The sequence below is a fragment of the Rhinatrema bivittatum genome, chromosome 14, assembly GCF_901001135.1.
Source record: "Rhinatrema bivittatum chromosome 14, aRhiBiv1.1, whole genome shotgun sequence".
NCBI lineage: Eukaryota > Metazoa > Chordata > Amphibia > Gymnophiona > Rhinatrematidae > Rhinatrema > Rhinatrema bivittatum.
This window is the reverse complement of record NC_042628.1, coordinates 70,145,327-70,167,164: the sequence shown is the minus strand read 5'-3', so window position 1 is coordinate 70,167,164 and position 21,838 is coordinate 70,145,327. Positions and strand designations below refer to the sequence as shown.

The window sequence follows — 21,838 nt, the reverse complement described above, 5'->3', positions numbered from 1 at the left end:
AGGCCATAAGAACCTGGCAAGTACCCAAAAACTAAGTCTATTCCATGTAACCATTGCTAATGGCAGTGGCTATTCTCTAAGTGAACTTAATAGCAGGTAATGGACTTCTCCTCCAAGAACTTATCCAATCCTTTTTTAAACACAGCTACACTAACTGCACTAACCACATTCTCTGGCAACAAATTCCAGAGTTTAATTGTGCGTTGAGTAAAAAAGAACTTTCTCCGATTAGTTTTAAATGTGCCCCATGCTAACTTCATGGAGTGTCCCCTAGTCCTTCTACTATCCGAAAGAGTAAATAACCGATTCACATCTACCCGTTCTAGACCTCTCATGATTTTAAACACCTCTATCATATCCCCCCTCAGTCGTCTCTTCTCCAAGCTGAAAAGTCCTAACCTCTTTAGTCTTTCCTCATAGGGGAGTTGTTCCATTCCCCTTATCATTTTGGTAGCCCTTCTCTGTACCTTCTCCATTGCAATTATATCTTTTTTGAGATGCGGCGACCAGAATTGTACACAGTATTCAAGGTGCGGTCTCACCATGGAGCGATACAGAGGCATTATGACATTTTCCGTTTTATTCACCATTCCTTTTCTAATAATTCCCAACATTCTGTTTGCTTTTTTGACTGCCGCAGCACACTGAACCGACGATTTCAATGTGTTATCCACTATGACACCTAGATCTCTTTCTTGGGTTGTAGCACCTAATATGGAACCCAACATCGTGTAATTATAGCATGGGTTATTTTTCCCTATATGCATCACCTTGCACTTATCCACATTAAATTTCATCTGCCATTTGGATGCCCAATTTTCCAGTCTCACAAGGTCTTCCTGCAATTTATCACAATCTGCTTGTGATTTAACTACTCTGCACAATTTTGCATGTGTTTATATTCATTATCATTTATTTAATTCATGCCTTTCCTGCTAGAGTGTTAGAGACAGTAGGATAGGTTACAGTCTTAGGGATCATGAATATACTTGTGGCTAATTAACTAATTACCTTGTACAAGCAGATTGCATGATAAAGTACAATTTCATAGCCATATCAAAAGCTACTTTATGGGAGGGCATGGCAGCTCTGTATTGCACTTTAACCATCGGCTCTCTGGGCCTAAGCTCAATATGCCGGGCTGCTCTTTTCGATGTTCCAGTCCCAAAGCACTGATGAGATAGTTCTTTAAGGTACCTGATAGCCCATGCCAGGGAATCATCAGGATGATCAAAGATGGATGCACTCGAATCCTGTGATGCTTACATTTATTCAACTCTGTCTAACCTCCAAACAGCTTAGAGGGGGTGGACAGGTTAATGGCCTTCTCGGTTGGCAATTTTGGTTAAGGTAAAACAAAGTAAGAAATGATCCATCCACCCTGTCTGCTCAGCTGCGAGCCCCTAAACACAGTCACGCGAGTCTGAGACGAATATGGCTGGCATCGTTGGCTGGTTGGCTAATTAACTGGGACATGACCAAAAGAGACAAGGCCATCATAAACTCATCTGAATGTTAAAGTCACTGACTACCAAGTTATCAGAATCTCACTGAACAGTGGTAATAGTTTCTGGAAAAGAGTTGGCGAGGCCTGGAGGACAGTAAACCAGGCATAAAGTCTACAATTTGGGTCTAATAGTCTTTCAGCATCATGTTGAAAGCTACCAGGCACGCACAGAAGTGTAAGTCTGCTATAAGTGAGAATAGCACCTTCACCCCTCTTATCCTCACACCCCTGTACCCTGCCCCTGAGTGCCAGCATTTTAATATATCCTCTATGTCAATTGTATCATCTAAAAATAAGGCAACTTTTGTTCCTTGCTGAATGAGCGTTCAGGTACCCAATCATCAGACCAGGATGGGTGAGAAAGTTAATGGCAGCAGGGCTTCTGAATGAAGGTGGAGAGGCCGAGCACTGGTGGGGCAAGGGTCTGCCTCAGGAGACTTTACCGTAAAGCAGTAAAGCTGTGCTTTCCCCATACCTACAGTCATGGAGCTAGAATAACTACAAGTACAGCTCGAAACCTCAAGCAACAAGGCCAACCGAGCCCAGCATAAGACGTAAAAAAACCAAAACACCCAAGAACTTAGCAAAGGTGCGCGCGAACGAGGACAGGGTGAAAGGGTGCACCTGACGTGTCTAGAGCACCTTTACTGCAGGCTGCTCGTACTGGGGCAATGGAGTAAGGCTGAGCACGCGTGTTTTACTGACGTGGGGGCACCTTTTTGTGCCGGCATGCATGTTTTAACCTCTGATGCATTTGTATAGCATTGGCTTACTGTGTCAGGCGTTAACATATATATTTTTCCCAGCACGTGAATAAAGAAAATGTGCAGTGAAGTTTAGGGCACATTTTATTATTTCGGCCCCAGAGTAGCTAGGAGGGTTAGTAAAAGCGCCAGAAATCTCTCTGTCCCAATTCTCTCCCCCCCAGGCCATTTGAATAAAGAAAATGAAAAATCAACCACAAAATAATCCATGAAACTGAACTGTAGGTAAAGAAACCCAGATGACATACAGATCTTGTTACCTATTACAGATTCTTTATCGGCTGCACTGAAATTATGGGACATGTATTTCAAGTCAATCAAACAGCTCCTTATGCATATGTCTCTTTCATTGAATGACTCGAAAACAGAAATCTTATTCATTAGCAACAAGATTACAGAGAAAATAGAGGCTGATTTTGTAGCTCACTCCCAATCTCATAAGATTGTACGTGAAGTAAGAGACTTGGGTTTCATTCTTGATTCTGAGCTAACCATGAAACCTTCAATAAAGTCAATTATAAAAGATGGCTTCCACAAACTAAGAGTGCTAAGAAAATTGAAGCCTCTGTTGCATTTGAATGATTTTCGAATAGTCTTGCAGGCCCTAATATTACCAAAATTAGAATACTGCAATGCGCTACTGCTGGGGGTTCCCTCATCAACTATCCGTCCCCTACAATTGTTGCAGAATGCGGCCGCGCGATTGCTGTCCAATATAAATAGGTATGACCATGTTTCTCCAGTGTTGATGAAGTTACATTGGTTGCCAGTCCAGTCCCGCATTCATTATAAATGTCTTACCTTAATTCACAAAACCATATATGGTAGTAATACTGAATGGCTTAACGCTTCATTGTGTATTCACGTCCCAGTTTGAAATTTAAGATCACTTGGGCAAGCTTTACTACCAATTCCATCACCCAAATTGGCCCATTTGGGTTCTGTGAGAGAAAGGGCATTGTCCTTGGCTGGACCTGGGATGTGGAACTTCCTTCCGGTCGAAATTCGTCTTGAGGAGAATATTAATAGTTTTAAAAAACAGATAAAGACCTGGCTTTTTCAACAGGCTTTTAATTAGGCCAACTGATTCTTCTCTTCCTCTTCACATTACTTAAGGGGTAATTAGAAGGAGATATAAAAAACCCTAAGGGTTTAGAGGAGTCGAAGAGTGTAAAAATGATAGAATAAGGGAGGTATAGGCCAGGGTAAAGAAGGGTGATGAAGTTTGAAGGGTTTTATTTTTAAAATTTTTTTTAGCTATTAAGATTTTCATTTTGTTTTATATGTTTTTAAATTTAATGTGACATTATTTTGTATTTGATTTAACTATGTAAATCATTAGTGAGATATGTGTTTTATGGGTTATGGATTTTTGTGAATTTTGCTACTGCAAATTCTAATATTGTTAACCGCCTTGATATTAACTTGAAAGTCGGTATACAAAGTTAAATAAATAAATAAATAAATAAATGATAGGAGCAGCAGCAGCAGAGTCCATGTTCTGCTCCTTGGAGCAGCAAGCGCTAGGGTTTGGTGCAAAGTCAGTGCTGGAAGTCCCTGGGGGAAGGGCGTCCCTCAGCCCCCAGTGGCCGTTCTGTAGGTAAACATGGACCTCTGTGGCCCCTGGCCAAGGACCCCATCACTGCAATGGCTGAGCTAGACAGGGGAGATACAAACTGGGGGAGAGTCCAGATGTGTGCACATGCTGGCTCTTAGCGCTGCAGCCCCGATAGCAGCCTATTGGGGAGGGGGGGGGGGTGGAACAACACAATTTTATTTTAAATGCCAAGAATTAAAAAAAAAGAAAATGCAAATGTTAAAAAAAAGGTAAACATAAAAAGCGGATTGTACATTTAATGTTAAGGGAGTCCGTATTCAGTTACTGGCTGGATGACAAAGTTAGCCAGATACGCATCCGGCTGGCTGTGGATGGGATTATGCAGTGGTGCAACCACACTTGAAGGTAGCCAAAGAACTTGCCCGGCTAACTCTGGTCATGGCAAAGACTAGTCCTGAAGTTAGCCAGCTAAAGCTGTCTTTAGGATAGCCAGCTAACCTCAGGACTGCTCTCGTGATTATTTCTGCAGGGTTAGCAGGATGAAGCTATCTTTAGAACGATAGATTCAGCTGGGTACATTGACACGTGCTACGCTCACCATAAGGAAAAACCGGACTTTGAAGCTATTGGGTGGGATGGGAGTCGAGGGGTGGAGGGCTTCGGGCGAAATCTGATAGTTTGTGATTAATAAATATTCTATTTCGCATGGGCTGGGACGTGAATATCTGCTCATGGCATTTGCTGTGTTATTTTGTAATAGATTTAAACATAAGATAGCCGGATAACTTCAGGTGCGATTGCACCATTGCATATCCAGCTCCACAGTCGGCGCTTGGTTGTGTTCAGTGGAAGCAGTTTAATCACATTCAATAAATAATGAGAAGAAGACTATTGAAATAAAAAAAACTAAAACAGCCGAGCTGTGGCACAGGGCGACGAGCTTGATCTCCGCCAGGGAACTCCTTCTCTCAGAGGCGGCCTTCCTTCAGGGCCAGCGAAGGCATCTGAATGCCAGGCTGCCCATCCCGATGGAGAGAAGACCAAGATTGGTGGAATGCCAAGTATGGACATACAAAACCGAAAAAATAAAGTAAATGCAATAGATACCCATGTAAGAGAGAAAGCATTACAAATGGGCTGGCCCAGTGGTTCAGTGGAAGGTTTGATCCTCAGGTCGGCCGCAGCTGGGGATTCTGCAGAGGCCGCGTTCAGAGCCTCCTGGGGCGGGGGAGGAGAGGAAGTGGTGGTCATTGCGTAAGGTGGCATTTAGTAGCTGGATTCAGTACCCATGATTGCAGGCTCTGGGCAGAGCCCCCCGGCCCAGGATCATCACTACAATGACCAGACTACAATGTAAGCTGGGAGGGGATACCCAATGGGCAGTAAAATCCCTGGGTATTTGCAAGTGAAGGCTCGTGGCACCAGGATCCCAAATCAGCTGGAGACCTAGAAGAGCAGGAGGAAACTACCAGGTCACAAAGACCAACAAATTGAAACTTTGAACAGTTATAATAACATCTAACAATGAGCGGGGAAGGAAGAAGCAGCAGGTCAGAGCCAGCTGACCAGTACTGCCCCATCATTTGCATATTTACATTTATTTATTACTTCTGTTTTTCATTTAGAGCCCTAGTAATGGGAAGCCTCAGAAGAGTCCCATTGGTGCTTCCGACTCCCCCGCGGGACCTGACTTCAGTTCTGCCTTCTTTACCTACAGAAGGTCTTCCATCTCTCTGTACTCTGCCAGCTTGGTAAGTGCTGCCTCGCGCCTCTGGCCAGACAGGAGTCAGTGACGTAGAGAGAACATTCCCAGCGTAGAAGACTCACCTAATGCTTGGTGGTCATGGCAAAGATGTTTCTGGAGATGATACTGGTGGTGGTGGGGACATCCTTGGCAGTGGTGAGTTTGCTGACCATAGAAGTGATGATGATGATGATGCTGGTGGCACTGGTGATGGTACTGGTGAGTATGGTGCTGGAGATGATGCTGGTGGGGACATCCTTGGCAGTGGTGAGTTTGATGACCATAGTAGTGATGATGATGATGATGCTGGTGGCACCGGTGATGGTACTGGTGAGTGTGGTGCTGGAGATGATACTGGTGGTGGTGGTGGTGGTGGGGACATCCTTGGCAGTGGTGAGTTTGATGACCATGGTAGTGATGATGATGATGCTGGTGGCACCGGTGATGGTACTGGTGAGTATGGTGCTGGAGATGATACTGGTGGTGGGGACATCCTTGGCAGTGGTGAGTTTGATGACCATAGTAGTGATGATGATGATGCTGGTGGCACCGGTGATGGTACTGGTGAGTATGATGCTGGAGATGATACTGGTGGTGGTGATGGGGACATCCTTGGCAGTGGTGAGTTTGATGACCATAGTAGTGATGATGATGATGATGCTGGTGGCACCGGTGATGGTACTGGTGAGTATGATGCTGGAGATGCTGGTGCCCTTCTTGGTTAGGATAGGGCCAACCACAACCGTTGGGAGCTGGCAGTGAGAGCGATGATTGTGATGTGGCTGGCAAGTCTGGTAGCGATGGTGAGGAGCAAACTAATGGGAGTGGTGGGGATCATAATAGCAGCGGAGGGTAACAATTTATCAACAAAATTGCTACTTAATCTCATTGGACTCAATATTAACAATAATCTGTCTAGCAGGGTCATTCATCAAAATGCGTTATGGCATTATTTGTCTTGCAAATTTTGAAAATGTAGTCAAAGGGGAAGAGTATGGGTGGTGTTTATGAAAAGAAGGGTTGTTTAACATTGCGTGTGATACGGCACATATATTTGTCATCTATTTATACCACTGTAGGAGGGTCAACTAGTAACCCGAGGTGAAGTTTTGGTGGCGGTCTAGGGTTTGGGGGCCAGTTTTACATGCACAGTCAGAGGAATGAAGAGCACAGTACACATCAGTGAAGATTTGGAGTGAGGAAAGGTGCACAAAGATGAGATTTGTACAGTGTACTCTCGCCCTAGCTTGATGCACTCTCTACCTAGGCGCTATCAAGCTAGGGCGAGAGTACATTCTACAAATCTCATCTCTGTGTACCTTTCCTCACTCCAAATCACTTCAAATCTTCACTGATGTGCTGTTTGTACCTTTGACTGTGCATGTAAAACTGGCCCCTAAACCCTAGACTGCCACCAAAATATTATTATAGCAAAATGATGAACCTAGGCCTATGTAAGTTGGCTGGATAAGACTTATCCGGCTAATTTACATGGGATATTCAGCAGTACAGCTATGCTACTGAATATCCATGTACAAATTGCTACATAGCCAGATAAGTCTTATCCGGCTATGCTAACGGGATAAGTAATGCCACACCATTACACCCAGTGCCTACCCTTGAGTTATCCAGCTATCTGCTAGCCGGATACTCAGCCGCCATCACATAGCCAGATAAGTCCTACTAATCCGGCTAAGTAGCTTTTGAATATTGGGCTCTTTATGTGTTGAGATGAATATAGCTCCATTGATTGCTCTACTGGAAATAGAACCACAGGGAATGTATCTTACCATGCCAGATGTTCTCCTCCATGATTTCTCTCCTTTTTCTTTTTTAGCCTTCTAATGGCAGTATTAGAAATGGAAACCACTCAGCTTTCAATGGGTCCCAGCAGCCCACCAAAAGTAGATCTGTCACACACGTGTGACCAAGCCAAGAATGACCAAAAGAACAAGGACAGCCTTATGAAAGCCGCCATGGGAGGGAAGAGTCCGGAAGATCACCTGGGACCACACAACAGTCAGGGACTCGTCGTCTTGCCTCACATCAGATTTCAAGAGAACTATGGACTGTAAAAACCATTTTAAATGGTGATTTTACAGCTGGCATCAGAAATGTTTTTGTTCTAAAAAAAAAAAATTAGAACAGATATCGGAACAGCTGTGAAAAATCTCTTTGCCCGGAAAAGTCTGTTTGACAGGAAGACATCCATTAAGTGGATTGATGGCCCTACTGCTCTTTATGCATCAGTATGAATTTTTACAGGATCGTATGCAAAAAGCTGCTAGTCATTCTGGGTACTAAACTGCAAACCTCTATTTTTTTAATTATTATTTTTGTATTTTTTGACCTGAAAGTTGTATTTCTGCTCCATTGGGTTTCCAGGTCGGTCGGAACCAGGTGCCATGAGCTTCATTTGAAAGTACCTGGGTCCTTTCCCTTATTTTGTAACCCTCCACGTCCCCCAGCCATGGTGCCGATGGCTCTGGCCGGAGTCCGGCTATTGTGGACCGGACGTCTGGCCGCTGGGTGCTACTGTCGAGTGATGACCAAGGCTCCCCCACGTGCAGCATCAGCCCCGAGTCGAGCTGGAGAACGGAAAACCCGATGCAGAAATTGAAACCAGGGCATCACAGATCTGGCCAACACTTTTTTTTTTTTTAATTTAAAGACATCCTCATTCAGAAATCACAGGTCCCCGCTGTTGGCAGGCGTAGCTGGCTGGAGCAGAGCCCCTACTGGAAGTTCACCATTACCAGCCAACATTCCCCTTAGGTTGAGCCCTTGGGTGCTGGGGCCGGGGCCGGGGCCGGCTGGTGTTAGGTGTGGGCCTCTGTGAAGATGATGATCCGTTGATGTGAAGACGTTGCAGGCCAGCATGGGGAAAGAAGCAAAGTCGGGGCAGGCAGCGATCAGGCACGGACCAAGTTCAGACTGTAGTCGGAGGCAGGCAGAGTTTGGAGGGTGGTGTTGTAATCCAAGTGGGGTTGAGGTCCAGTCCGAGGGTCAAGCCAGAAATCCAGTCCAGGGGGGATGGAGAACAAAGAGGAAGATGGAGGACCACAGGAGCAGGAGACACTGAAGATAGACAAGGGGAGATGGGCCATGAGGACAAGAACTGAAGAAGAACCAGATTGCCATCAGGAACAGGAATGAGACGCAGGAACCCAGGAGCACACAGTAGGAACAGAAACCAGGAGCAAGAATCAGGAAAGTGGAGGCAAAGCACTTCTCGAAGCAAGATGACCTGTTGCTGAGGCACTGGAAGGGGGTCAGCCTCTGCCTCTTGTAGGGCTGACTGGGTGATGTCATCAAGGAGCGCCCGCCTGCCCATCCCTGCCACTGTCCCTTTAAAGCTGGGGGAATCTGCCATGCACACGCCTAGGAGGAGCTGGTGAGCGGGCATTGCGGAAGGCAGGCAAAGCTCGGCACCCTGCCACAGGTCATGTCGGTCTGCACCAGTATGGCCGTCAGTCGCGCAGAGGAGTGAGGTCTCGGGCTGAGGAGAGCAGGGGGAGCATAGCAGACAGCTGCGGTGAGAAGAGGAGGGGCCAGGCCGGCATCTGGGAGGCAGGTGAGAGCAGCGGTGCGTGGCCATGCCACACGGACCCGCCAGTCGTGACGCCGGATAACTTTACCTTGATATTCAGCAGGAAAACCACTCGGCTAACTTTAGGATGGGGTTTTTTCGGATCAGATGTACCCAGCCAAAATGTAACCATGTCCCTGGAACCCCTCCACCCAGACAAAATTCTGTGGGGAACTGGGCAAGTTTTTAGTTTTTATCTTTTTGACTGGATAACTTGCACAGTTACCCAGATCAAGCCTTTGAATATCGACCTCGGCAAGTTTTCAAGTGAATCTGCTTGTGATTTGCCTTGATTTTTTTTTTTGTGAATGAAATCGTACAGGGGAGAAGAGTGGATAACCTGGTTGTTAGAGCAATAGGCTTGGAAGCAGGAGATCTGGGTTCAAATCCTGCCTCCACATGTAAGCTGCAACCTCCTATATCCCATTGCCTCGGGTATCCTCTTCGTGTGAGCTCCTGGAGCAGGGACTCGGTGTACCTACGTCTAATTTCTTCTACAGTACCCTGCTTTAAGTGCTGTATCCATGCCCCAAACACATAATACTGTACAAATCTCATATATTTTTTTGACAAATAGCATTTTATTTTATTCAGATTTTTCCACAATAGATTGTACTAATACATTTTGTACAGAGAAGCGGCTCGTTGCAGTTACTGTGTTACTGTTATGGCTTGGGAAGGGCAGCGCCGGATCAAAGCCCAGGATCCAGTTCCTACAATAAAGTGGTTTTTCAGGCTTTGTGGACATCTGCCGGGGGAGGGGACCACACCCACATTGGGACAAGATGTTATTCCTAGGGGGATGGGGGGGGGGGGGGGGGGGGTCCAGTGTGAAGAAAGGGGATCCCCTTGGCTGAATAAACAAAATATAAATCAGTTCATTGCAGCTCCCATTAACTCGGCCCCCCTTGCCAGTGAAAACCTCCTGCCCACACAGAGGAGGGAGCAGTGCCCTTGGGAGAAGAGAGGAGTGGCCGGGGGGGGGAGGGAGTAGGGCAGCTAGAGCCTGACCAGGGGAGGAGGGTAGCAAGGGGTGTCAGGGTCTTGCCCAAAAGGAAAGGCAACGGAAGGGGGAAAAACAAACGACGAGCCTTGGTGAGGTGAACCTGTAGTAAGGGTGTGAGTGGGGGGGTGAGGCTACGATTTCCCTGCTCCCCCCGCAGCTCGCTGACTGCAGGATACGTGCCCTCAGCTCATGGCTCCCTCTCCTCCACGGCTCTCTTCCACCTCCTGGCACCTCACAGCCCCTCGTTCATCACCTGTGCCCTCCACAACCAAGCCGCCGGGGAGCAATGCGACGCTATGGCCACTGTCGCTCACCCTCGCCCCCATCGCTCACCCTCGCCCCCGTCGCTCACCCTCGCCCCCGTCGCTCCCCCTCGCCCCCGTCGCTCACCCTCGCCACTGTCGCTCACCCTCGCCCCCGTCGCTCACCCTCGCCCCCGTCGCTCACCCTCGCCACCGTCGCTCACCCTCGCCACCGCTCCAGCCACGGCCCTGGGGAGCGATGGAGACTGGATGGGGAGCGAGTGGAGGGAGAAACCAGGCAGGCCCAGGAAAGAAATGATGATGTGGTCAGGGGTGGCCTTGGACCTCAGGGAGCTGATAATACCAGAGAGGAGCCCGGAGGTGGGTGGCCTGGATGAAAAGCGCCGGTAGGCTGCCCACCTGTGATCGTCTGCCCTTTGCATTCTTAACGGCTATGAAGGCAATTTTGGAATGGCTGCCAGTGCTTTGAAGGACCTGTACACAATTTTTTTTGTTTTTTAATTTAAACCGGTTTTTATTATTTTGATAAAATATAACATAAGGAAAGTGGTGTGATTCTGAGCCACTCTCCGATATAGGAAGTGACAGAGAATACACAGATTCCATAATCTTCCCAAGACCTCCTTCCCTCCCCCTCCCCCATTCCCCCAGAAACCCTTGCAGAGTCCGGGGTCCACATATGAAGACAGAAACATTCATCAGGCCAAAAAATACAAAGGGGAAATAAACAAATAAAAAAACTCGGTCCTGGAAAATCAAGATGTAGTTCCTCATTGAGAACCGAACTACGGCCACGCTGTGGAAGAGATTGTGAATAGACGTCCCACGCATCGAGAAAGCGCTTTCTGTGGCGCGCAGAAAGTCTCATCGCTGCTGCATCCAGGAGCAATTGCGCCAGGTCCAGCATGAAGGAGGAGATAAGTCTCGGCCGGCGCAGTAAAACAACTTTCTTCCCCACCTTTCGAATTAGCAAGCGGCTTCCCCTACCATGAATGCGTAATGCAGAAATGCAACCAAAGAGGGGGACACAGGAATAGAGACCCCCGATAAGGCCTCCAGGTACCGAACCTGTTTAACCCCCATATTATGAATAGTGGGGCATTCCCAAAAAGCATGGGACAAGGTGCCCCGTGCGTTCCCACAACGCGCACAGGCTGGGGACAAAGAGATTCGTAGGCGAAAGGCTCCCGCGCCGAAATGTAACTCCTGCGCAAACATTTGTATTGCATTTCTCTGAAGTACGAACTCACCAAGATTTGGGAAATCCGCTTGAACCCCGCTTTAATTATATACGCATTAACCGTAAAGACCCCATCGCCATTCCATCTGTGCACCAGAAGAGAACAAGGATCCACCACAGTCAGCTGTCTGAGGCGCTTATAATATTGTGACAGCGAAGGCACCTGCTCCTTCTCAAATGAAAAAATAGTATCCAGGGCATGGAAACGAGAGGCGGGGAGAGAGCCCACACAATGCTGCAATTGCAAATAAGGAAATACCTCTGTAATAGGAATGGCCTAACGCTCCCGAAGGTCGGAAAACGACACAATTGTACCTCCCGCAGTCAGGACATGACCCAACAGATGGATTCCCTTCGCACGCCATCTCTGATGTGCTACAGTTTGGGAGCCCGGGGTAAAATCAGGGTTTCCCTGGACGGGCAAAAAATAGGCGCAGATGCTTGGGATCAGCAACAAACGCGTGAGTCGAACCCAGGAGGTCCGAATGGGTCTGGTGAGTGCATTTTGCACCAAAAACGTGGGGAACGCTGCAGCCGGGGCCTGTAGAACAAATTTAAGGGAGAAGGAGGCGGTTATTTCTACATCTGCTGATAGACTGATGACAGTGGACGTATCCAGCAATCAGTCTCTCATCAGGCGAAGATTGCTAGCTAAATGATAAAGAGCTAAATCAGGGACTCCTAAGCCCCCCCTCCCCCATCGCTCGTGCATCCACGCCAGCGGTACCCGAGACTCCCCCCCCTTCCAATAAAAGCGACGCTGTGCCCTGTCCAATTGTCTTAGCTCCACCATACGTAGGTGCATGGGTAGGTTCTGAAAAAGGTATAACCACTTGGGCAAAATGGCATTTTGAAAAGATGGACTCTGCCCCCCCCAGTGATAAGGTAGACGAACCCAAGTGCTCAATTTATCCTGAGTATACTTTAGTAGGGGGGTTACATTAAGTTTATATAAATGGGAAAGCTCCCGGGGTATGACAATTCCAAGATAATTAAACGAGGCCCCCGCCCATTTCAGGGGGGAACTCATCTCCCCAGTCAGTTACCAAAGAGTCAGGGAATGCCAAGGCTGCCGAAAACCTGAAAAATTCCCATAGGTCCAAAAAATCTGGAGAAGAGAAGGAAGAGACTTCTGGGGTCTGTGAGAAATACTAATATGTCGTCCGCGAAGGCGGCATACTTAAAGGTGGACGACTGGAGACGCAGTCCCTTAATTGTTTTTGCCAACTGTATTTTCTACAGCAATGGCTCAAGCTGAAGGACAAACAAAAGAGGAGAAAGAGGGCAGCCCTGCCGGGTTCCCCTAGTAATCGAAAAGACCTCAGAGGAGGAGCTGTTCGCCACTACTATAGCTTCCGGATCCTGGTAAAGAAGGCTTACCACATTTAAAAACAGCCCCTCAAACCCCATCCATCCCAAGACCCAAAAATGATAGTCCCATTCCACCCTGTCAAACGCCTTTTCGGGTCAAAACTAACAGCGAAAAAGGGGGCCTCCATCTGTTGACACATTGTCATTGCTGCCAGGACTTTACGTATATTAGTTAGAGCATATCTCTTTCGTATAAAGCCCACCTGATCGGGATCCACCAGAGACGGAAGTATAGCAGATAAGCGATCTGCCATAACTTTAGTCAATATCTTTTGATCAAAATTCAATAGAGAAATAGGTTGGTAGGATTCAGGTGCTAATGGATCCTTCCCCGGCTTATGAAGAAGAGTAATGTTAGCCGTGTTAATATGGGCTGGGAAGGATCCACTAGTAGCTAGGGCAGCAATGACCTGAACCAAAGGGGGTCCTACTAGGTCCAATATACACTTATAAAATTCTGCACCATAACCATCCGGCCCAGGAGCCTTAAAAGCTTTAGCATCCCGAATAACTGATGGCACCTCGGTTAACGAAACCGGGTGATTCAATAAGGTCAGATGGGGAAGGCGCAACTGCTCGCAAAATTGAGCGCATGCCTCAGGGTCCCAGTGCTCAGAGGTATATAGGTCCCTGTAAAAATCTCAAAATCGGTGTAAAATATCATCTGTGACAGTGAGAATCCGACCCGTTGGGGAGCGTAAAGCTGGGATATATCTGGACCCGCGAGCAGTGCGAACCAAATTAGCAAGCATTTTACCCGCTTTATTACTATGCTGGTAAAGCATAGTAATAAAGCGGGTAAAGCTGGTAAAGCATAGTAATAATAAAAAAAAACCTTAAAGACATGGCTCTTTAAGCAAGCCTTTCCAAAAGAAACAGTGGGGTAGAGAGGGAGAGAGAGAACGAAAAAATACAGAAAACGCAGCCAGAATAAATGGCACCTCAATATGATAAATACACAGTACAGTAGAGAAATAGATCAAAATAAAGTACATCAATAAACCTTCCCAGAACTAATTCATCACTACCCAAAAAATGTATCTTTATTAATGATATTGTAACCGTTTTTAGTTGGCACTTGTTAGAATGTACAATACCCACCTATATATACATTATTTGTGCCTATTTGTAAACCGTTGCGATGGTACATAACTTAGCGACGGTATAGAAAAGTTTTTAAATAAAATAAATAAATAAATACTGATAGTACAGAAAGCTCTTCCGAGCCCGCTCATGCAATAAAGTATTAAGCTCCCCCTGAATCGAGGAATACTGAATGCGAGCCCCATGAGAATTCTCACGGTTCAATAAGGCCTTGGCCCTGTGCAATTTAGCTGTTAAGGTCAAAATTCTGTGGTCAATAGCTTTTTTCCGATGAGCCATATAGGAAATAATGTCGCCCCTTATCACTGTCTTGGCTGTATACCAAAACAATAGCGGGTTTTCCATGTTAGGCATTTAAAGTGGTATAATCCAACCAGCGGGCTCGCAAGTATTCCTGAAATTTGACATCATTAGCAAGATAAAATGGAAACCTCCACCGAAAGGTGGCTGAGGGACGATTCCCAATCTGCAACTCCAGACATATCGGGGCATGATCGGAAATTATGATGTCCCCAATGGTCACTGCCCCCACCTGAGACAGGCTGTGTGCACTAATGAGAAAATAATCAATGTGAGATAGAGTGACATGAGCATGAGAGATATGCGTGAAGTCCTTCTCACCCGGATGCAGGATGCGCTAGACATCCACCAAGTGGAGAGATTGTTCTAAAAAAGAGGGACCTTTACCAAATCCCGCCTTGACACCCGAGAGAGGGGATCTGTCCAGTTGACCATCACGAATGGTATTAAAATCCCCTCCTATCAGTAAACAGTCCTCCTCATATGGTACAAGTAACTTATAGACCTCTTGATAAAAGCTGGGGCTGTAATTATTGGGCGCATATATATTACACAAAATCACCTTCGTCTGATACAACTCAGCTACCAATATAAGGTAGCGCCCCAAAGGATCTTTAATGGTGGAGTGAACCCGGAGGGGGACAAGCTTATTAATCCATATAACTACTCCTGCAGATTTAGTGGATCCAGAGGCACAATATACCTCCCCACCCCAAAGTCTACTTAATTTATCATGCTCACCATCCGTAAGATGAGTTTCTTGTAGGAACGCGATATTCTCACGCTTGCGTTTAAGAAGGGAGTGAATCTTGCACCTTTTAATAGGTGAATTTATCCCACAGACATTCCGAGTAACTAGACTAGTAACAAGTACACTAGTACAAGTGTAGATTTTCGATGACTGCCGACTTTCCAAGAAAGAATTAAGCAAATTTCCCTGCAGTGGAGGTCCTCCTAGCCGGGACCTCCACCCACATAACAATAAAGGAGTGAGTGATATGTCCAGCATAACGGAGCAGACCTGATGAGAAGTTACCAAGTGGACCCGAACCCTATTTCCCCAAAACCCCAACTATCCCAATAGCACCCCCCCCCCCCCCATAGCCTCGCGACCTGACCTGACCGGGAGAACACTGCCACGCTGGCATATCCCACCCCCACCTGCATCAACATTCAGCGAACTTTAACAACAGAGTAAGTATGAAAGTCTGTCAACAAATTCGACAACTGGTGGTGAAATGTAGTCCGATTAAGCCAAACAAATGCCGTGAAATGAGAACAACAGACCATGGCTCCTTGGAAGCACATGAACGATATGCACGATGAGGGATATAAACAATTATAAGCCCCCCATATCTTCCTGGCTGGCACGCAAACCATAAGGCCACACCGTGATGAAAGAACAGTGTACAAGCTGGAGACCTAGCGAATAAAATAGAGTGTAAGCAAAAAAAACAGGCTTGCAAATAGTCCCCGCAATGTAGAAACGGACAGAAATAGCACGACAAAGGTGTAACAACTAGAGAAGATATCACTGTCCAAGGAGCCCTGCAACGGCTAATAGCCAGTCTGTGATAGGGCCTCTCACTGCATCCACAAAAAGGAAAGTAAAAAAAAAAAATGCCAAAACGTTCCTCAGGGGAAACTCCGGAATGCAGCTTAAGAAAGAAGAATCCAGACAGGGGGAACCCCCGGCTAAGTTGGGCTCCCTCTAGCAAAACTGGAGCCATAAGAAGCAAATAAATCACTTTCACGTGACATTGCAGGGCGCAGTCCGGTAAAACACAGAGTCAAAGCCCAAAAAAACAACCTGTAATCCACCTGAGCGGTAACACAGAACCAGGTCCAAAAAAAAAAAAAAAAATTAGCTTTCAGATCCAGGGGAGCTCGGCCACCCTCACCACTGCTGCGGTGACTCATCTGCGAGGTGAGGCAGAGAGAGATCCCGACGCCGCAGTTCCTGGCTCCTGTAAGACAGGTCTGGCCTCCTTGGGGTGAAGTATACCAGGTTACCCCGGCCTCAGTCGCCACCCCTAAACGGGCCGGGTATATCAGGGAGGCCCGGATCCCCCTGCGCTAGCAATTGGGAGCAAATAGGAGCCATGGCTCGCCTCTGAGCGGCCACAGCAGCAGAGAAGTCCTGAAAGATAAGCATCCCTACGATTTCCGTAGTGCAGTGCCCGGCCCGGCCCGGCACGGCAGTCAGAATTTCCTGTTTGTGTGCAAAATTGAATATTTTTGCCACCTTTACCCGTGGTTTCGGGGCACCCAGCCGCTGTGCTCGTTCAACTCGCAGGGGGTGGCCATGCGCTGAGGAGAGAGAGGAAGTTCCTTAGCAAGCCTCGTCTCGGGCCGGGAGGGCGCGATCATCGAGGGACTGGGGTAACCCAACGAACCGCAAATTAGATCTTCTGGAGCGGTTTTCCACATCCTCATTTCTCGCTGCGTATTTTTACGACCTCGGCCCGCAGTGCAGCTAAGTCACTTTGCACTGTCTGGAGGCCATCTTGCGCCTCAGACAGGCGGTTTTCTAGCTCGGCGCGTCGGCCCTCGAACTTGTTCAAATTTGCTGATATTTCTGCGACTGCCGTCGAAATGGACTTTAGCTCGGGCCCCAACGCCTCGATGACTGCCGACTTAATTTCGGCGAATGCCGGCGCGGTAAGCTGTTCGGCGGGGCCTGCGGCGGCAGCGGCCATGATGGGCTCCGTATTAGAAGGCAGAGCTTCTTTTCCTTTTTCCTTGACGGATTTCACAGGGCGAGCCGGCATGCCCGACAATGAACGCTGCACAAAAGAGGGCTATGCCCTTGTTAAATTCGAGCCACTCAGCTGACAATAGCGATGCAGATGTAAGCGGCCCACCAGAAACATAATTTATTGATTCCAATTTCTGGAAACAACTTCCCTCCTTACCAGCTCAGCTGTCACCAGACTCTTGCAGGAAACCCCAGAGTGCCTGAGCTGTCCCAGAACTCTCTCACTACATCCCTTAATAGCTCAGCAGTCACAGAGCTCTCTCAGGGCTCTCCTTACTGTCTCAGCTGTCACAGAGCTCTATCAGGGCTCTCCTTACTGTCTCAGCTGTCACAGAACTCTATCAGGGCACTCCTTAGTGTCTCAGCTGTCACAGAGCTCTATCAGGGCACTCCTTACTGTCTCAGCTGTCACGGAGCTCTATCAGGGCTCTCCTTACTGTCTCAGCTGTCACAGAGCTCTATCAGGGCACTCCTTACTGTCTCAGCTGTCACAGAGCTCTATCAGGGCTCTCCTTACTGTCTCAGCTGTCACAGAGCTCTATCAGGGCACTCCTTAGTGTCTCAGCTGTCACAGAGCTCTATCAGGGCTCTCCTTACTGTCTCAGCTGTCACAGAGCTCTATCAGGGCACTCCTTACTGTCTCAGCTGTCACAGAACTCTATCAGGGCACTCCTTACTGTCTCAGCTGTCACGGAGCTCTATCAGGGCACTCCTTACTGTCTCAGCTGTCACGGAGCTCTATCAGGGCTCTCCTTACTGTCTCAGCTGTCACGGAGCTCTATCAGGGCACTCCTTAGTATCTCAGCTGTCACGGAGCTCTATCAGGGCACTCCTTAGTATCTCAGCTGTCACACAGCTCTATCAGGGCACTCCTTACTGTCTCAGCTGTCACAGAGCTCTGTCAGGGCTCTCCTTACTGTCTCAGCTGTCACAGAGCTCTGTCAGGGCTCTCCTTACTGTCTCAGCTCTCACAGAACTCTATCAGGGCACTCCTTACTGTCTCAGCTGTCACAGAGCTCTATCAGGGCACTCCTTACTGTCTGAGCTGTCACAGAGCTCTAGCAGGGCTATCCTTACTGTCTCAGCTCTCACAGAGCTCTATCAGGGCACTCCTTACTGTCTCAGCTGTCACAGAGCTCTATCAGGGCACTCCTTACTGTCTCAGCTGTCACGGAGCTCTATCAGGGCACTCCTTACTGTCTCAGCTGTCACAGAGCTCTATCAGGGCTCTCCTTACTGTCTCAGCTGTCACAGAGCTCTATCAGGGCTCTCCTTACTGTCTCAGCTCTCACAGAGCTCTATCAGGGCACTCCTTACTGTCTGAGCTGTCACAGAGCTCTAGCAGGGCTATCCTTACTGTCTCAGCTCTCACAGAGCTCTATCAGGGCACTCCTTACTGTCTCAGCTGTCACAGAGCTCTATCAGGGCACTCCTTACTGTCTCAGCTGTCACGGAGCTCTATCAGGGCACTCCTTACTGTCTCAGCTGTCACAGAGCTCTATCAGGGCTCTCCTTACTGTGTCAGCTGTCACAGAGCTCTATCAGGGCACTCCTTCCTGTCTCAGCAGTCACAGAGCTCTATCAGGGCTCTCCTTACTGTCTCAGCTGTCACACAGCTCTATCAGGGCACTCCTTACTGTCTCAGCTGTCACGGAGCTCTATCAGGGCACTCCTTACTGTGTCAGCTGTCACAGAGCTCTATCAGGGCTCTCCTTACTGTGTCAGCTGTCACAGAGCTCTATCAGGGCACTCCTTCCTGTCTCAGCTGTCACAGAGCTCTATCAGGGCTCTCCTTACTGTCTCAGCTGTCACACAGCTCTATCAGGGCACTCCTTACTGTCTCAGCTGTCACAGAGCTCTATCAGGGCTCTCCTTACTGTGTCAGCTGTCACAGAGCTCTATCAGGGCTCTCCTTCCTGTCTCAGCAGTCACAGAGCTCTATCAGGGCTCTCCTTCCTGTCTCAGCTGTCACGGAGCTCTATCACGGCTCTCCTTACTGTCTCAGCAGTCACGGAGCTCTATCAGGGCACTCCTTACTGTCTCAGCTGTCACGGAGCTCTATCAGGGCTCTCCTTACTGTCTCAGCTGTCACGGAGCTCTATCAGGGCTCTCCTTACTGTCTCAGCTGTCACGGAGCTCTATCAGGGCACTCCTTACTGTCTCAGCTGTCACGGAGCTCTATCAGGGCTCTCCTTACTGTCTCAGCTGTCACGGAGCTCTATCAGGGCACTCCTTACTGTCTCAGCTGTCACGGAGCTCTATCAGGGCACTCCTTACTGTCTCAGCTGTCACGGAGCTCTATCAGGGTAATCCTTACTGTCTCAGCTGTCACGGAGCTCTATCAGGGCACTCCTTACTGTCTCAGCTGTAACAGAGCTCTATCAGGGCTCTCCTTACTGTCTCAGCTGTCACAGAGCTCTTTCAGGGCACTCCCTAGTGTCTCAGCTGTCACAGAGCTATTGCAGGGCACTCCTTACTGTCTCAGCTGTCACAGAGCTATTAGTGTCTCAGCTGTCACAGAGCTCTATTAGGGCCCTCCTTACTGTCTCAGCTGTCACAGAGCTCTATCAGGGCTCTCCTTACTGTGCCAGCTGTCACAGAGCTCTATCAGGGCACTCCTTACTGTCTCAGCTGTCACGGAGCTCTATCAGGGTACTCCTTAGTGTCTCAGCTGTCACGGAGCTCTATCAGGGCTCTATTACTGTCTCAGCTGTCACGGAGCTCTATCAGGGCTCTCCTTACTGTCTCAGCTGTCACGGAGCTCTATCAGGGCACTCCTTACTGTCTCAGCTGTCACGGAGCTCTATCAGGGCTCTCCTTACTGTCTCAGCTGTCACGGAGCTCTATCAGGGCACTCCTTAGTGTCTCAGCTGTCACAGAACTCTTTCAGGGCACTCACTGTCTCAGCTGTCACAGAGCTCTTTCAGGGCACTCCCTAGTGTCTCAGCTGTCACAGAGCTATTAGTGTCTCAGCTGTCACAGAGCTCTATCAGGGCACTCCTTACTGTCTCAGCTGTCACAGAGCTCTATCAGGGCACTCCTTACTGTCTCAGCTGTCACAGAGCTCTATCAGGGCTCTATTACTGTCTCAGCTGTCACGGAGCTCTATCAGGGCTCTCCTTACTGTCTGAGCTGTCACAGAGCTCTATCAGGGCTCTATTACTGTCTCAGCTGTCACAGAGCTCTATCAGGGCTCTATTAGTGTCTCAGCTGTCACAGAGCTCTATCAGGGCCCTCCTTACTGTCTCAGCTGTCACAGAGCTCTATCAGGGCACTCCTTACTGTCTCAGCTATCACAGAGCTCTACCAGGGCTCTCCTTACTGTCTCAGCTGTCACAGAGCTCTATCAGGGCTCTCCTTACTGTCTCAGCTATCACAGAGCTCTATCAGGGCACTCCTTACTGTCTCAGCTGTCACAGAGCTCTATCAGGGCTCTCCTTACTGTCTCAGCTGTCACAGAGCTCTATCAGGGCTCTCCTTACTGTCTCAGCTATCACAGAGCTCTATCAGGGCACTCCTTACTGTCTCAGCTATCACAGAGCTCTACCAGGGCTCTCCTTACTGTCTCAGCTGTCACGGAGCTCTATCAGGGCACTCCTTACTGTCTCAGCTGTCACGGAGCTCTGTCAGGGCTCTCCTTACTGTCTCAGCTGTCACAGAGCTCTATCAGGGCTCTCCTTACTGTCTCAGCTATCACAGAGCTCTATCAGGGCACTCCTTACTGTCTCAGCTCTCACAGAGCTCTATCAGGGCTCTCCTTACTGTCTCAGCTGTCACAGAGCTCTATCAGGGCACTCCTTACTGTCTCAGCTGTCACAGAGCTCTATCAGGGCACTCCTTACTGTCTCAGCTGTCACGGAGCTCTATCAGGGCTCTCCTTACTGTCTCAGCTGTCACGGAGCTCTATCAGGGCACTCCTTACTGTCTCAGCTATCACAGAGCTCTATCAGGGCTCTCCTTACTGTCTCAGCTGTCACAGAGCTCTATCAGGGCACTCCTTACTGTCTCAGCTATCACAGAGCTCTATCAGGGCACTCCTTACTGTCTCAGCTATCACAGAGCTCTACCAGGGCTCTCCTTACTGTCTCAGCTGTCACGGAGCTCTATCAGGGCACTCCTTACTGTCTCAGCTGTCACGGAGCTCTATCAGGGCTCTCCTTACTGTCTCAGCTGTCACGGAGCTCTATCAGGGCTCTCCTTACTGTCTCAGCTGTCACGGAGCTCTATCAGGGCACTCCTTAGTATCTCAGCTGTCACGGAGCTCTATCAGGGCACTCCTTACTGTCTCAGCTGTCACAGAACTCTATCAGGGCACTCCTTACTGTCTCAGCTGTCACAGAGCTCTATCAGGGCACTCCTTACTGTCTCAGCTGTCACAGAACTCTATCAGGGCACTCCTTAGTGTCTCAGCTGTCACAGAGCTCTATCAGGGCTCTCCTTACTGTCTCAGCTGTCACAGAGCTCTATCAGGGCACTCCTTACTGTCTCAGCTGTCACAGAACTCTATCAGGGCACTCCTTAGTGTCTCAGCTGTCACGGAGCTCTATCAGGGCACTCCTTACTGTCTCAGCTGTCACAGAACTCTATCAGGGCACTCCTTACTGTCTCAGCTGTCACAGAACTCTACCAGGGCT

The 21,838-nt window shown here is 48.4% G+C and overlaps 1 protein-coding gene across 3 annotated transcripts in view; it reads left to right on the top strand.

Annotated features, from left to right (window-relative positions):
- Positions 1 to 9,799, top strand: part of LOC115075911 (V-set and immunoglobulin domain-containing protein 10-like) — a 76,017-nt gene extending 66,218 nt beyond the window's left edge. For all 3 annotated transcript variants that reach the window (XM_029576857.1, XM_029576859.1, XM_029576856.1), the window contains 2 exons: positions 5,455 to 5,580; positions 7,411 to 9,799. In XM_029576857.1, coding sequence (XP_029432717.1) covers positions 5,455 to 5,580; positions 7,411 to 7,500 — 216 coding nt within the window. In that variant the 3' untranslated portion in view covers positions 7,501 to 9,799. The remainder of the gene's footprint in view (positions 1 to 5,454; positions 5,581 to 7,410) is intronic.
- Positions 9,800 to 21,838: the final 12,039 nt, after the last annotated feature.